The sequence below is a fragment of the Pezoporus flaviventris genome, unplaced genomic scaffold (assembly GCF_033815535.1).
Source record: "Pezoporus flaviventris isolate CSIRO_AGI_PZ_B2104156 unplaced genomic scaffold, CSIRO_AGI_Pfla_v1 ptg000013l, whole genome shotgun sequence".
Taxonomy (NCBI): domain Eukaryota; kingdom Metazoa; phylum Chordata; class Aves; order Psittaciformes; family Psittacidae; genus Pezoporus; species Pezoporus flaviventris.
Window position 1 is genome coordinate 35587142 of NW_026892561.1, and position 15093 is coordinate 35602234.

The 15093-nt window shown below is 45.3% G+C and overlaps 2 protein-coding genes and 1 non-coding gene across 19 annotated transcripts in view; 1 reads left to right on the forward strand and 2 right to left on the reverse strand.

Annotated features, from left to right (window-relative positions):
• Positions 1-2569, reverse strand: part of MED12L (mediator complex subunit 12L) — a 154561-nt gene extending 151992 nt beyond the window's left edge. For 9 of the 17 annotated variants that reach the window (XR_009743214.1, XR_009743218.1, XR_009743217.1 and 6 more), the window contains exon 1: positions 1174-2567. Coding sequence is in view for 10 of the 17 variants with exons in the window: in XM_061452722.1 (XP_061308706.1) it covers positions 1174-1272 (99 nt within the window). In the remaining 7 variants the exon portion in view is untranslated. Of the gene's footprint in view, positions 1-1173 lie in introns of all 17 variants that reach the window. The other 8 variants (XR_009743219.1, XR_009743216.1, XM_061452725.1 and 5 more) reach the window with 3 other exon arrangements.
• Positions 2570-5165: 2596 nt separating this feature from the next.
• Positions 5166-14115, forward strand: CLRN1 (clarin 1). The gene is made up of 3 exons (XM_061452717.1): positions 5166-5954; positions 12588-12767; positions 13798-14115. The coding sequence occupies exons 1-3, from the start codon at positions 5702-5704 to the stop codon at positions 14061-14063; spliced, it is 699 nt and encodes a 232-aa protein (XP_061308701.1). The 5' UTR covers positions 5166-5701; the 3' UTR covers positions 14064-14115.
• TRNAK-CUU (transfer RNA lysine (anticodon CUU)) lies at positions 10050-10122 on the reverse strand. The gene has a single exon. It is a non-coding gene; the product is annotated as a tRNA-Lys (tRNA).
• Positions 14116-15093: the final 978 nt, after the last annotated feature.

Consider the following 15093-nt stretch of genomic DNA (forward strand, 5'->3'; position numbering starts at 1 on the left):
TAAGAGAACCAGATGATAATGCTCAAAGACTAACAAATTGCACTTAATTAGCCTCCTTGCTGGAAGTCTCAACAAGATGACAACAGACTAAGAAGAGAGCAAAGCACGAACAGCACCACATGGCTGCCCTGTTGTACTTGCTCCAGTTAACGAGTTCATCCTCATCATCTGCCTGTTGACTTCTACGGGCTCCTAATTCACTGGGACGGCCAGGAACACCAGAAGAATGGGACATCGCAGGCCAAGCACACAAGAGGTGAAAGTATTTGCCACAGACAGCTTCATGTACAAGTCACAACATGGTACACTAGGCAAACCTCAGAGCGACCCATTAACATTGCTGGGAGATAACCCATCCACAAAACCCTACCAGAGGCTTCTTCTCCCCACCTATGGAAGGCCAGCAGAGTGGGAAACAAGAAACAAGAGCGGGAAGCCAGAAAAGGAGAGCCTACAACCAACACTGCTGCTTCACTAGCCATGCCACAGAGTCCGCCTGAACCACACTCACCCCCAGCACTGACTGACAGTGGGTCTCCATGGGTTTGGTTGTGGTACCCAGGAGCAGGACAGACACAGCCCGCCACAAGAGTACAAGCTACAGCCCTGCTCACCTCCACCCCGTTTTCAGACACATTTCCCAACCTACAAAACCCTCCAAACCCTTCATTCCTCCAAACACAGGTCTCTGCTGTCAGGTCAGAAACACAGGTGGACAGCTTCGTGGACCCATGCTTGCCTCGGCCAGCAGCACCTCTCACCCTCTGGGCAGCCCGTGCCCTCTAAGAGCCAGGGTGCCCCTCATGGGCTGGGGGTAACCCTCACAGCCCCCGCCTGTCACGGACTAAGGTGCCCCCCATGGCTAGCTGGCTGTAAACCCTCACGGGCCAGGGTAACCCTCGCGGCTGCTGCCCGCCCTTCTGCCCTCACAGCCGCCCCACTGGGCGAGCCCGGGCGCTGAGGCCGCGGTGGCTGTGAGCGGGACCGCCGCCCCCACCTCGCCGCAGAAAATGCAAGTCAGCGGGCGGCTCCGCGGCCGAGCAGCGCCGCTCAAAAGTTTCGGGGGAGGCTCCGGGGCCGGCAGGCGCGGGCGGCGGCCCGCCGCGGGCGAGGGGCGGGAGCGGGGCTGGCAGCCGGGCCCCGGCGCCGGGGATGCAGCGCGGCCGGTCTCACCTCCTTCTGGCGCGGGTCCTGCGGGTAGACGTCGGGCGGCCCCAGGCGCGGCCGCTTGAGCGGTCTGTGCTCATAGCTGAGGAGCCCGAAGGCGGCCATGATCGCTCATGTTCGCCGGCGCAGCGGGCGGGCGCTGGAGCGGACTCCCTACTCCAGGGAGCAGCACTCGGCGGTTCGCCCCCCGCCGCGCCGGGGGCGGGCTACGCGGCTGCGGACAGCCGCGGGGGTGGCGTGCCTCGGCCCACTCCTCCCCGCTCCCCTTCGCTAGGCAGGTGCCGACTGGGCCGCCCGAGCCTTCACACAGCTGCACAGCGGCAGCCCCCGCGCTGCTCACCGCGCCAGGGTGATGACGGGGCCGAACGCCGCACCGTAGGCTGCGGCCGACAACCCCCGAGCTGCCCCGGGGGAACGGCGAGGAGGGGCTGGGCGCAGGAGGGCAGCACTGCCCACCCGGCCTGGTAGAGGGGAGGCGCCGGGCAGTCCTCTGCGGGGAGCGGAGCGGTTGGACGCTCTCCCTGAGGGCCCTTTAGCCGCAGGATGCGGCACCGGCGTGTCCACCCTGTCTATCGTCTGTCCCCTTCCTTAATACCGTTCATTTTAGCGGGTACATAATTCACTAGGTGAAAGAACCGCCCGCTGCGGGCGCGGCCGGTCCTCCCACGCCCCGGTGGCGAGGGGACCATGGCCCAGGAGAGGCGGCTTGGTCCCGCTCGGCTCCCGCCCCCCCTCTCCGCCGCTCTAAGGCGCAGCCCGCAACTCGGATTCCCAGAAGGAGCTTCACGTCCCGAGTACTCCGGCTTCAGAGGAGAAGGGCGCAGCAGAGCCTCACCAGTTTTCACCCACCCATCTCCCCGGGCACAGCCCCTCACTCTGCTCCAGCGGCGCAAGTCTGAGGAGCAAAGGGCAGCCGTTCCCTCCTGCTATACTGCCTGGGGTCTGAGAGATCCCGCTCCCATGGGTACCAAAACACTGTGGAGAGGCACTGTGCTGGTCGATCGGCAGTGATCATGTCCCTTTGGGATACAGCCTTGGGTGGCCATTGGGAGAGTCACTTGGACCATCTTCCATAAGCTGCACCTCCCGTCACAGGGCAAAGGGGAGACTCTGCTCCGTGGTTCCCAAAGGATGCTCACAGGGGCCAGTACCTACCACCCAAGAGGACCCACCAATCCCAGTGGATCAGCCAAGCACAGGAAACACGATGTCAACAGAGGCTGCAGTTTCTGATTAATGAATCTTAAAGCTTTAGAGTTCCTCCTTTTTCCACCGTGCAGGTGGATGTCTGTACTTGCCTATCTGCCTGCCCTAGCAGAGCATGGCTGCAGTCTCACAGCCTGCAGTTATTGCTCTGCTACAGAGAACACATTTCTCCCTCAGTATAGGTGCCGTATCCTTGGGTACAGGAGCGGAGGGTGCATTCTGCATTAACACTACAGCAAGCAACCATGAACACCTTCTTTTTCTCTCCTTTTTACCCCGTATTTGTGCCAGACTCCTTGTGCTGCATCTCTGGGACAGTACAAACACGAGCTACTTTGGAAGTACCAGATTTGATGTTTGCAATTAAGTATAAATAAAATTAACAGCAGCACTCTACAAATGAGTTTATGTTCAAATTTAGCATGGACAAGAGCAGGAAATACAGGCAAACCACATTTCTTTTGTCTCTAAGCAATTCTCTAATCAAACCATAGATAACTTGAGCTGAGGCTGAACATCTATTGCAATAGCAATAAAGTATGATAGTAATGCCCTACACTGACTCATAATTGTTAAATCTGTGCCACTTTTGGGTACTGAATTGCTTTTCATGCATGCTGCTGTGTTGCTCGCTAAAGGCAAGAATCAACAAGCCTGAGATCTCCAAACTTTAACATCCAACTCTGAGCTGCCTTCCTTGGCAGGTTTATCCGATGTTTGTATGTGATCCAAGGGCATGCTCAAAAGACCAGCTGTGTTTATCAGCTCTTTTTCTTTGCTCTGCAAGTAGATAAAACTGCTTTAGAGCTTTTCACAAGTTCCACTGGCATGCTAGATCAGTGTTGCGATCCCTGTCTTTGGAAAGATTACTATAATGCATATTTGAAGGTAGTATCACTATATTTTATTCCCAAGATTTTGTCAAACACATCTGGATATATTTGAACACACAGATCCCAGGTTTTTGGTTTGTTTGTGGTTTTTTTTGGTTTTGTTTGTTTGTTGGTGGGATTTTTTGTTGGTTTTTTGTTTGGGTTGGGTTTTTTTGTTGTTTTTTCTTTTTGTTTTTGTCATGCAGAATGGTCTGACAATCTCGGACATTATTGGGTGATTTACTAATGGATAATTATTTGCCTCACATGCTTTAGAAGAGGGAAGATGTTACAAAAAGCTGACAAAATTTCATTGAAGGATATCTTATTTCCTAAAACTGCCAGTCTTTAATGTCAGAGAGCATGAGCTTTTTTCCCTATACTTGTTTGATAAACACAGTGGGCTAGATACCAGGAAATACTATTTTAACCACCCAGAAAGCAACACTGTATTACTGTGCAAACACAAAGAGATCCTGTCAGATCCTTCCTTAATGTTCACTGCAGAATTGACAGCTAGAGTTAGAAAGGGACTTGTACCATCTGACAAGGCATACATACTGAATTGTTTTCAAAGAAATGCAGTCAGAACCTATAACTGACAATAACTGTTCCAAATAAACGCTACCTCAGGGCAAACTCCAAGGCAATTTTCCACTCTAATGTCTAGCTTGTCTGTGCATGGCACTATCTCTAGCCTGATTTCATCTCTGCTTACTTCACACCACCATCACTGCCTCCCCTACCACAAGATTCAGCGAAGCCCTCTTGGTGCTTCACCATCTTTCCTTTCCCGAGGGATTCTGAAACATTTTAACTCATTCATAAAACGATGTATTTTTCCATGGCATAAACTACTGTTCCATACAAACAGGCTACCAGAAAGCTGACTCTTGAAAAAAGTAGCACCAAAACAGATAAATGCAATTATTCCTCCCCCCCTCCCCCCATCACATTCTTCCTAGGACATCGTCACTTTTACATGCATATCTTCAAGTCTGTTCCTTTTGCTACTGTTGTGCTGGTAATAATCATACAGAAATAGTATAGTCCTTCAGGGAACAATAAATGCATTCCATTCAAGTATTCAAAATTATCTTTAAAAGTTAGCATTTTCCCAAACCTGTATGTATTCAGCACTGTGCACATGCAAGCTCTGTGGCAACGGACCCCAGTGATACCGCAGTGTGCCATCTTTTGTTTATGTATGATGATCACATCATGAACCACAAAAAAAAAGTCATTTGTCTGTTTTGTCTGTACACAGCCTTGTTCATTTTAGTTCCAAGGTCATCTGAAAACCTCTAGTTAAACCAGATTCAGTTTTTAAGCCTAACCGATATAATACCCTTAAATCACTTAAAGAGTATTCCTGCAATGGATATGCATCCAGTTAAACCACTTTCTAAATTGATCTGGTTAGGGAAAAAAAAAACAAAACAAACCAAAACAAAACAAACCTTGTGTTTGCTGAAATCACTGGCAGTCAGTTGGTTGATGCAGACACCTGTGCTCCTAGTCCTAACTGAGGCCCCAACAGTGCCACACTCCAGGGGATGGGTTATTTTGTGCCCATGACTGGCTTATGTGAAGAGTAAGGCCGGGCCCCCCCAGGGTTGCCCCTCCTGCATGAACCACAGGGAGACAGCATGCTGCAAGCATGGGGTTACAATGGGGGTCTTCTGTAAAGAAGTAAGAGAAAATGTGGTTGTGTATATTTGAAACCTGAACTTAAATGCCTGTCTGAACATCCTACACACCACAGCCAAAACAATGCAATATATTAACAGACATTCTGCCTTTGCCAGGGAATGCTGTGACAGGGAAAAGCAAGTGCCCAAATGCAACCAAATACTGCAGAGGGGGCCTCCTAGCTTAATGCGTTAACTGTGCTATTGCATTAGGAACAAACACCCACAAAAAAAGAAAAACACCCAAAAAAATAAAAATAACAGAGCAGCTCAGCATTACTAGCTTTAGAGGAAAACGTGGGAAAACAAAACTCTCTGAAAACTTCCTTTTCCAAGATAATCAGATGCGGCAGCCAAACCTGTCTCTGAGATCCCCCGTTTACCCTATTAGGCAGGGGGCTGGAAAGAGCAGAGCACTCGTCAAATTACAGAGATCTGTCATCTTAAACCCTTGTTATCAAATGACAGAAGGCAGTGAAACATTCTACAAACGACTCTGTTTTCCAGCTTGTTTTACAAGATCAGTGCACAAGCTAAAGCCATACAGAAGGGAACAAGGAAGAAGAACCTTTATAGCATCTTCCAGGAAGTGTGTGCATTGTAGAGGTCTGCAGCTGAAGCTCTCCAAGGAGAGAGCTCTAGCTGTGAGCACGGCTGGCTGGGTGCCTGGTCTCTCATTGGGAAGCTTGGCTGTTTGTCGTGCTGATGAAGAACTTGTCGCTGCCTTGCTGAAAGCTGCATCCCTTGGAGGACTCACACACCACCATGCCAGCCCAGCAGAAGAAAATTATCTTTTGCATAGCTGGGGTGCTGAGCTTTGCTTGTGCGCTGGGGACAGCGGCAGCCATCAGCACTCAGCTGTGGGTTAAGGGGACGATACTCTGCAAGACTGGAGCCCTGCTCGTCAACGCCACTGGCCAGGAGCTGGAGAAGTTCATTGGCGAAATCCAGTATGGGCTTCTGTATGGCGAGCGTGTGAGACAGTGTGGGCTCGGGGGGAGACCTTTCCAGTTTTCATGTGAGTAATAATAGCATTTGAATTATTTAGCACCACACTGCTGACAGCTAGGGGAGCAGAGAGATGCTGCCCCAGCATCCTCTTGCTCACACAGAGCCTAATGACCACAAAATATGCTAAAGCAAATGCTGCTGTTAGTGTTCTGATCTTCAGGTACAAATAATTTATTTTCTGATACTAGTAAAGTCACACTCAGATTTTCAAACAATCTAATTTTCAGTTACACAGCTGTCTACAGTGCAAGGCTTATACTAATACTTTAAAGAAGAGTATTCCTGGTTTTCAGTTAATCTCTTTCATCTTCCTGTGTATGTGTGTCAGTATTATGTCCTCTCTGCCATCATGAAAGAATGAACTAATCTAGCAGAATCTCATGAAAGAGTTAGGGCATAGAGCTGCATTAACTGGAGGAGCTGCTGGTTGATGCTAGCTGACATGTAGTCAGCAGTTCTGCAAGTCAAACTTGGTATCTGACATGCAGAATTTTATCAGAGATTGTTAGCAATGGTTTTATTTTACATATAATATAACGTATTCATCTTCAAGCATAAGATTAACAACAAAACAGTCAAATATAGTTTGTACATAGCAGCACATTAAACTGTTAATAACAACCGTTTGTTCTATGTACAGTACACAACCTGAAGTTACTACAGAACAGTTTAGAAGCATTCTGCTAAAACAGCACCAGTAAATTGCTAATATGAGTCATTTAAGGCAAGCTAATGTTACCAGATTAGGTATCAAATTGTTTATCATATAATATTTTTCCAAAGTAGTAGATCAAATTAATTTGCTATTAAAATTTTCCATCTCTAATTAAATTCCACTGCTAGTGTATTTATACAGATGAAGTTCTCTCCATCACTTTGTTTGCCACCACAGTGTGCAGATACTTGGCTATAGGCTGGGGTGAATTTTCAGAGGGGCAACTAAATCCCGAGGAATTAGTTTTCTGCTGTAGGTGAAATTGCTGTGAACTACAGCTGACAAAGCCACTAGCAATCAGCAGCTCTGTGACTGCCATTTGTCTGCGTTCCATACAGCAGTTCATATTGGCTTTGTGCACAAGGCAGGACTAAACCCAGCCACCCAGATAGCCCCCACACCAGAACAGCCACAGGTGAGAGCTCACTAGCTTCCCTTTCTAATAAATTTCTTTCCACATATTTGTTATTTAGATATTTGTAAACCATTTCATTGATGTGCTTTGCATTCAGGCTCTCATATGTGCATTTCATCTTGTTATGGCTGAACTATTTTAATATATTGCTAGTGTGATTGTAGCAGTCATTTCAAAAGAATTTTAATTTTGTGGGCAGTGTGAATTAATATTGCAGGTGCAAGAGAGAATACGAATGCACTGCTTATTTGTGATGATTTAATAATATCAATCATCATGTATTTTTAAACATCTCACAATGCTACATACAGGTAAGCCCTGGATCTGTGAAACTACTGCAGAGCGTTTTCAACCAGAAGTGCCCCAGGAGTATAGAGTTTGTTCTCACTATGGGCATACACTTTCTATCTACATTCACAGAAGGCTCATGTAACCAAGTTTTCCCATGCTTTCATTCACAAGTATATTTTTAAATAAGCATATAAACACAAACATGTAGAAGTTTGTGTTTATAAGAAATAACGTGAAGTATTTGATTACAGCTAAGCAGCCCACTTTGGAATGGTAAAAAAAAAAAATGCACAAACCCTGACTGTTCATACAGGACTGCAGAATCCTACTGCAGAGCACAATGTTAAAAATTAATTTCTTTAATATGAGTGCCAAACGTACATATTCAGAGAACTTCAAGGCTTTCAAAAGTTGCATAAAGGAGATTAAAAGAATAATTAAGTCTAGTAAACAGCACTGCTCTCATTTTCAGGCAGAGAAAATGATGTTTGAAGCACACGCTTTCATGCCTGTTCCCAGGATCTGGGATCAAGGCTGGATTTAACTTCATGCTGGAGACCCCTCGAGTCAGAAGTGTAGCTGCTGACAAGCCTGTGATGTAGCAATGTCTTTCCCCAGAGACAGCAGCCTTGCTCCCCACATCCTGGGTCACCAGGAAGCAGCAGACGATCACCTGCAGCAGCAGAGCTGGCAAGGCTGAAGCACTGGGCTCAGAAACACAGCCGCAGGGCCTTGGCCCACCTAAAACTGAAGCCAAGCTTATTTATTGGAGCATTCTTTTACCTTTTACTCTCCTTCCATACACAACAGGTATTAACAGTGAGATATTTCAGTAAGTCTTACAACATTACAAGCCCATCCTGTCAGTCTCATTTGCCTGCACTGGTATCCTTTATATAGCACTTTGAAAAGGTAACACAACAAGGTGATCTTTGGCATTGTCTGTATGTTCAATGAGACCTCTTACAGCTTAAATAATTTCACAAACCCAGTTGTACTGATCATGATGCTCCACTGGGCAGGCTTTGCCTCCACAGGCTTTTGCTGACAGCTGAGGGCGGAAGCATTGCTGTCCTCATAACTTGTTCTCAGATCATCTTTCATTTTATTTAGATTAAAAAGCAAACACAACAAATAGGATTTATATTTAGAAACAGTGATTGGGTGGATAGCAAAATATACTTCTACTGGAAGCATTCACTTCAGAGACCACTTAATGGAAGAGCTGGGCCACAGTCCCTGGGGCCACAGCAGACCTGGCCAGGCACAGGCAGCATGCTCAGGAACTCCCTGGGAGCGTCCCAAAAAGCAGAGCAACCCAATACAATATACACATGCATAGTGCAATGCACTGAAGTGCACTTTAGCATGTCTAAGAAAAGGCACAGAAAATAGACTAGATGATTTAGTTCTCTGTTTGCTCCCATTAAATGTTCCCCTCTGACCACTATATCTCTTTTAATTGTAAAATGAATTTGCTCTGCCAGCAAACCCAGTTCAGCTGAGGAAAGCCTTCTGCTTCATTTGCTCTTGCTGATTCTTGTCAGTTTCTGGGTCAGCAGTTCATTTTCTAAAGGTCGTTGGCATGCATACCTAACACAATTTCATTCATTATAATGAAGGAACATTTTTCTTTCTAGAAAACATAGCTGCTGGAATTAATTTTTCCTGATATGTCACATAATATTTTAATGGCAAACAACTATAAATGAAGGTGCCAAGGGAAAGATTCAGTACAATGCAGCAAAGTGTTTTTCTTAAAACAAAGAAAAATTGTTAAATACAGTTTTTCATGTTCTCCCAAAACATCAGGTGGCATTGTAAGAACTAACACTATTCCTTGTAGAAATTCTGCTCAGGCAGGGACTTTTCAGCCTTTTTGTTAGCTAGCCGAAATGATACAACTGTAAAATTGTACCTTATACCACATTAATAGTGTAAGTGCCTCTTATGTTTATAAATCCATTAAATATGTAATATAAAGTTCAATAAACACAACATATATATATGTTTTTATATATATAGTTTCTAAAGTATGATTTGTGTTCTATTAGAATGAGATGAGGAATTTAAGTACCAGTGGCCAGACTGGACAATCGGTAGTTGTCCTGGGTTCAGCAGTAGCAGTCATTTTTCTCCTCCTTGGTAGCGGGTGCAGTGCAGTGTTTTGACTTTCAGCTCGGGAGCAGAGCTGATAACAATGATGTTTTGGTTTGGCCAAGGACTTTGTGAGCCTCATGCTCTGCTAGGGAGGAGGGGAAGCCGGGAGGAAGCAGAGACAGGACACCTGACCCAAGCTAGCCAAAGAGGTATTCCATACCACAGCACGTCATGCCCAGGATGTAACTGGGAGTGAGCCAGAAGGGCTGGGAGACTGCGGGGTTGGAGGAGGTATCGGTCAGTGCTTGGTCTGGCTGGGGGGGCGAGTTATCGGTTGGCTGGTGGTGAGGTGTTGTATTCTCTTCCCTTGTTATTTCCTTTATCATTATTATTATTATTGGTGGTAGCAGTAGTGATTTGTGTTATACCTTAGTTACTAAACTGTTCTTATCTCAACCCAGGGGAGTTGCATTCTTTTGATTCTCCTCTCTGTCCCTCCAGGAGTAGGGTGAGGGCAAGAAGGGGGAGAAGTGAGTGAACAAGCTATCTGACTGGGTTTAAACCACTACAGTTCTTTTTGGCGCCCAACGTGGGGCACGAACCCACGACCCTGAGATTAAGAGTCTCATGCACTACCAACTGAGCTAGCCGGGCTGACAACAATCAAGACACACCCCCCCCCCCCCCCCCCCACTGTCGTGATTTAATACCTCCTCCAACCCCGCAGTCTCCCAGCCCTTCTGGCTCACTCCCAGTTACATCCTGGGCATGACGTGCTGTGGTATGGAATACCTCTTTGGCTAGCTTGGGTCAGGTGTCCTGTCTCTGCTTCCTCCCGGCTTTCCCTCCTCCCTGGCAGAGCATGAGGCTCACAAAGTCCTTGGCCAAACCAAAACATCATTGTTATCAGCTCTGTTCCCGAGCTGAAAGTCAAAACACTGCACTGCACCCGCTACCAAGGAGGAGAAAAATGACTGCTACTGCTGAACCCAGGACATTAGTCATCAGTAATCCTGTGCCTGGTGAGGGTCCTTGGGCCATCGTCCTCCGTGAGCACTTGGTGCCTCTCTCTGCTCCCAATTGCCACCACCAATGCAAAAGGTGATATTTAACAGGGGTTAAAGAACAGTTTATAAACATTTGCTTCAATTTCCCTTTTGTTTAACCAGGCAGATAAATGAGCTTGACACTACCTTACCTGCTTCACCATGTTCACTGCATGGCAAGCTGCAGAATTGTTTGCTGGCAAACATTTTACGACGTAAAGTAATTTATGCGAGACTTTTTTCAGTCTCAGCATATTACAGCTGCAGTGAGGCAGTGCCAAGGCATTATTACCCCCACTTTAATTGTGCCCCTGTGGATCACGAGCAGTTAAGTGTTTTTAATGATTCCTTCTAAAATACCCATTGTTGCCAAACAAAAATGAATGATTAAAAATTATTCTGTCATACTGAGCCTGATCGACTATCCCCTCGTGCCCAGCTAAGTAGGATCACATTTTGAAAGAGTAGCTAAAAAGATGTATAAAAATGTCTAAAATAAAGCATTCTTAAATCTTCATATAAATAGTGGCACATAGCGGGGACCCAGCATAGCCCTCAGTCCATCAGGCACCAGTCGCTGACTCCAAAAGCAAAGATGCCTATTCCATTTGGATACTGCTTCCCACTGCTGCAGTCACGAGCCTCTCTGTAGGCTTTTATGGGGCAGCCACTAGGAAAAAAAAGAGATAGTGACAAATGCAGCTGATGAAAAAGTGTCCAGCTTTTGGAAACTTAAAATCATACAGCATGTGGTAAAAGCGTTGCATTAACTGTGTAACACATGCAGTACTCACAGCTTTCCTGCAGACAACTGGCATCTTGCCTGATGGCAGGGCATAGCACTGGCTTTCACATCTGTACCCTCATTTTACGTGTTTTCTCTTATTTTGTCTCAGTAACCCGTTTTTTTATTGTAAGATTTCTCTATTTCTTCTTATTGATTTACCGTCTTACCTTTTTGGCCTTGGGCTTCTAGACACAAAACATTCCACAAGTGTTTTATTTGGGGAAATACAGAGGAGAAAATTTTGATTTTAGAAAATGTGCTTATTCTCTCAAAATCTCATTCAGTTTATTGCAAATAACTCTTGGGTAAACTTTATCAATTTCTCCCTCTTTACTATCATATTTCATTTTAAGAATAATTGAAGATATTAATGTATGTACATAATATATAGAAGAGATATGAAATGTATCTCTCCTGTTTTTAAGGATTTTTATCAAAAATACTTTTTCTATTTTCTAAAATTAGAAAATTGCCAAAGGCTAGGAGCTAAGAAACCCCTGATCCTTTTAGGTGTCTATGTGTCTCTGGCAATAACTGTTGGTGGATTTTCACAGGGAGTCTCTGTACAATAAACAACTTCACATGTTACCTTCCCTGGATAGCGAACATTCCTGGAACCTTGAGCATCTCCCACCCACATGTAGTACACAACACATTTAACCTTCCAGTATGTTGGCATTGCAGCTCTACTAATGATAACAAAACATAGACCTTTTAACTTACAGATTGTTTGCTTAAGGTTTTCAGAAAACACCCACATATTTTTTGGGTATACACATACCAAACCAACACTGAATATTTGTATTAATCGAAGTGGTGGAATCCCTGCTCTGAAATAGGAAGGCAATCAGCATCCCAGCCAGGAGCAACTCTTTGCTTCCCTCGCAGATGAAGGGACAAGCCCTAACATCTGTGCGCTTGAGGCACATGAGATGTAAGCAAACAGCACACACTACTTCAAACCAACAATGTTTGAGGCGGATGGCATCCCGCACCATGTACAGGGGAAAATGGTGCACAGGGAATTACCCTTGGGAAGGGAAGGAGAGGCTTTCCCTAAACTGGTCTCTGTCTCCTGGCCAGTCTACAATTCTGAGCTTCACAAAATGCTTCTGCCTCCACACATCCATGAAAACCTGTTTCTAGTAACTTCATTTTCATCTTCAGTTACATTTCAAAGAGCACAACTTAAAATAATTACCACAAAGCAGTAAGAAATTCCTGGCCTGACTCTGAAACAACTTTGCTTAATGTGTATAATAACATTTTGTTCATTTTGTTTTTAGTTTTTCCAGATTTGCTCAAAATTATCCCTGCAAGTATCCATGTTAGTGTCATTCTCTTCTGTATAGTACTGATCATCTTTGCTCTGGTGGGAGCAGGTTTCTTCATGTTCAATGCTTTTGGCAGCCCATATGAAACTCTGCATGGTCCTGTTGGGTTGTACCTCTGGAGCTTCATTGCATGTAAGTACCACCCCGCCGTTGGCCTACCAGGCTGGTGCTGGTCCATGTGTGCCACTTATAACGGCCAATTATTGACATATGAGAGCAATATTACAAACCATGCCTGCATTGATTTCAAGCTGGCAAAAAAAAGCTAGGCAGGAAAATAAATGATTTAGCTGTATCAAAACATGTTTTTTCCAAATTGGAGTTAAGAGATAAAATGCTGAAAACCTCAGCAAGGGCAGGCAGCCACAGGAAGCATGGCAGGCAGCCTGGACACCTCTGGCCCTTCTGCATAGGCTGGCAGAAAAAGGGGATGGTGCCCACAAGCCCCATGGACCCAGAGGTGTGGCTGCATCTTGAATCCACAGCATATGGTCAGAACTGGGAAGAGCACCAGAGAGGGGGAAGAGAGGAAAAAAAAAGATGAAAAAAAGTCAGAGATGTACCTGCTCACATTCACCTTGATGGGAGGTTTTCAGCTGGGTAAGCAAGATCACCACTTACACCAGCAAGATTTTCCCAAGGAAGGAAGGGGCTGAAAAGCAGAGAGAGAGAGAGACTGAGAGCAACTAGCTGAAAAAGTAGTGTCTGAAAAACACTGCCAGAAGGAATAACAGACCGTCCCAGTCCCTCTGTCACTGAGAGAGGGTAAAGCCCATTCTCTGCATTGCTGGCTTGGCTGACAAGATGACTTACAATTACTTTACGAGATATGACATATTACAATCATAATTTGATACAGGACTTAGGTACATATTTAATTTTAAACACACAGACACTTCAGTTACATCCAGTGAAACAATGAGCAGGTTAAAGCTGAAAAAGAGCACAGATGCTTTGCTGGATCAGGGCCCTAAAGCAGCCATGCTAAAAATTGCTGGTCCTAAGCCAACTTCAATTTAAAAAGCTTACCAATTTCAATAGCTGTTCACTTGGATTCCCACTAAGTTACAGTGGCCATAACAACACTATCAATATAGTATTTGGTTGTGACATACAACATGTGGCCTTGTCAAGATAATTAACACCTCCCCCTCTTTTTCAGGTTCCTGTGGGTGTCTCATTATGATTCTATTCTCGGCAGAAGTGAAAATCCACCACCTTTCAGAGAAAATTGCTAATTTCAAAGAGGGAAGTTTTATATTCAAGACCCACACTGAAAAGTTTGCAAATTCATTCTGGATCATCCTGGTTTGCTCCCTGTTGCAATTTCTGAATGGCTTGCTAATACGATTTGCTGGATTTGAATTTCCCTTTTCAAAATCAAAAGATTCAGGGACCATCACTGGAGCAGCTGACCTGATGTATTAGAATTACATCATTTAAAAACATTTCAAGCAAAGCGGTCCATCACTATGATATTCAACAGCCACCAGATATAATAACTTTTAAAATATTTCTTTAGAGCTAGCAATTTACAAGTGAAGGATTCAAACAAACATCAATATGGCATATGCAATAAAGAAAAGTCATGCTATTTGGTAATCTAGATCAAAACACTTTCTCTTTCTTAAGGTAAGACTTTACCAAGACATTTGCCTTTTTTTACCAGTAAGATCTTTGAAAAGTAGTTGGTGTGAAGAAAACCAGGAACACCAATAGCATTGAACTAGATCTGGAAACTAAAACAAATGGGTTGCAAATAGAGGCACACCAGCAGCAACACTGCTATCACCAGCAGCAGTTCTGCCCTTTAGCCCTTGTGAAGGTTTCAGATGCAGTGGTTACCGCACACTCCCCATGTTGCACTACGCACTCCCCAAGCCCCAGTCAATATAAGGAACCCTGCCCAGAAAATAGCCCTACAATCCGTCTCTCATTAAACAATACAAATAAACATAGCCAAGACCTTTGGCAAAGAGCAGCAATGGAGTAACACAACAGACAGGCTTACAAGGCATGCTACAGCTCAGCAGAGACTGACAAAGAAACAAGTGAGGTTCTGTACTTCAGGGCATGCAGGAAGCCAGACTGGATGAACACACCAGCCCTTGCACCCTTAAACTTCTGCAAGTCAGTTGAAGCTATCAGACTGCTCATCCCAGGTACAGCTAAGCCATCCCAGTCATAGATACATCAAAAGAGCATTATACCACCAAACACTACCTCCATGGGACTATGTGGGTACTTTGGAGATGAGTCACTCCTTGCAGGATACAGAAACAACATCTAGAGCAGACAGAAGTGGAGGTACCCAAAGTAAGAGCCTCTGTCCAAGCTGCCCATTTATCTGCAAGAGCTGCAGCTCCTGCACAGCTGTGGGTGAGGAGCAATCCCACCCTGCATCTGCCCCAGCACCTGTGGAAATGGTCATCCTCCAGATCATGTTGGGATTCACTTC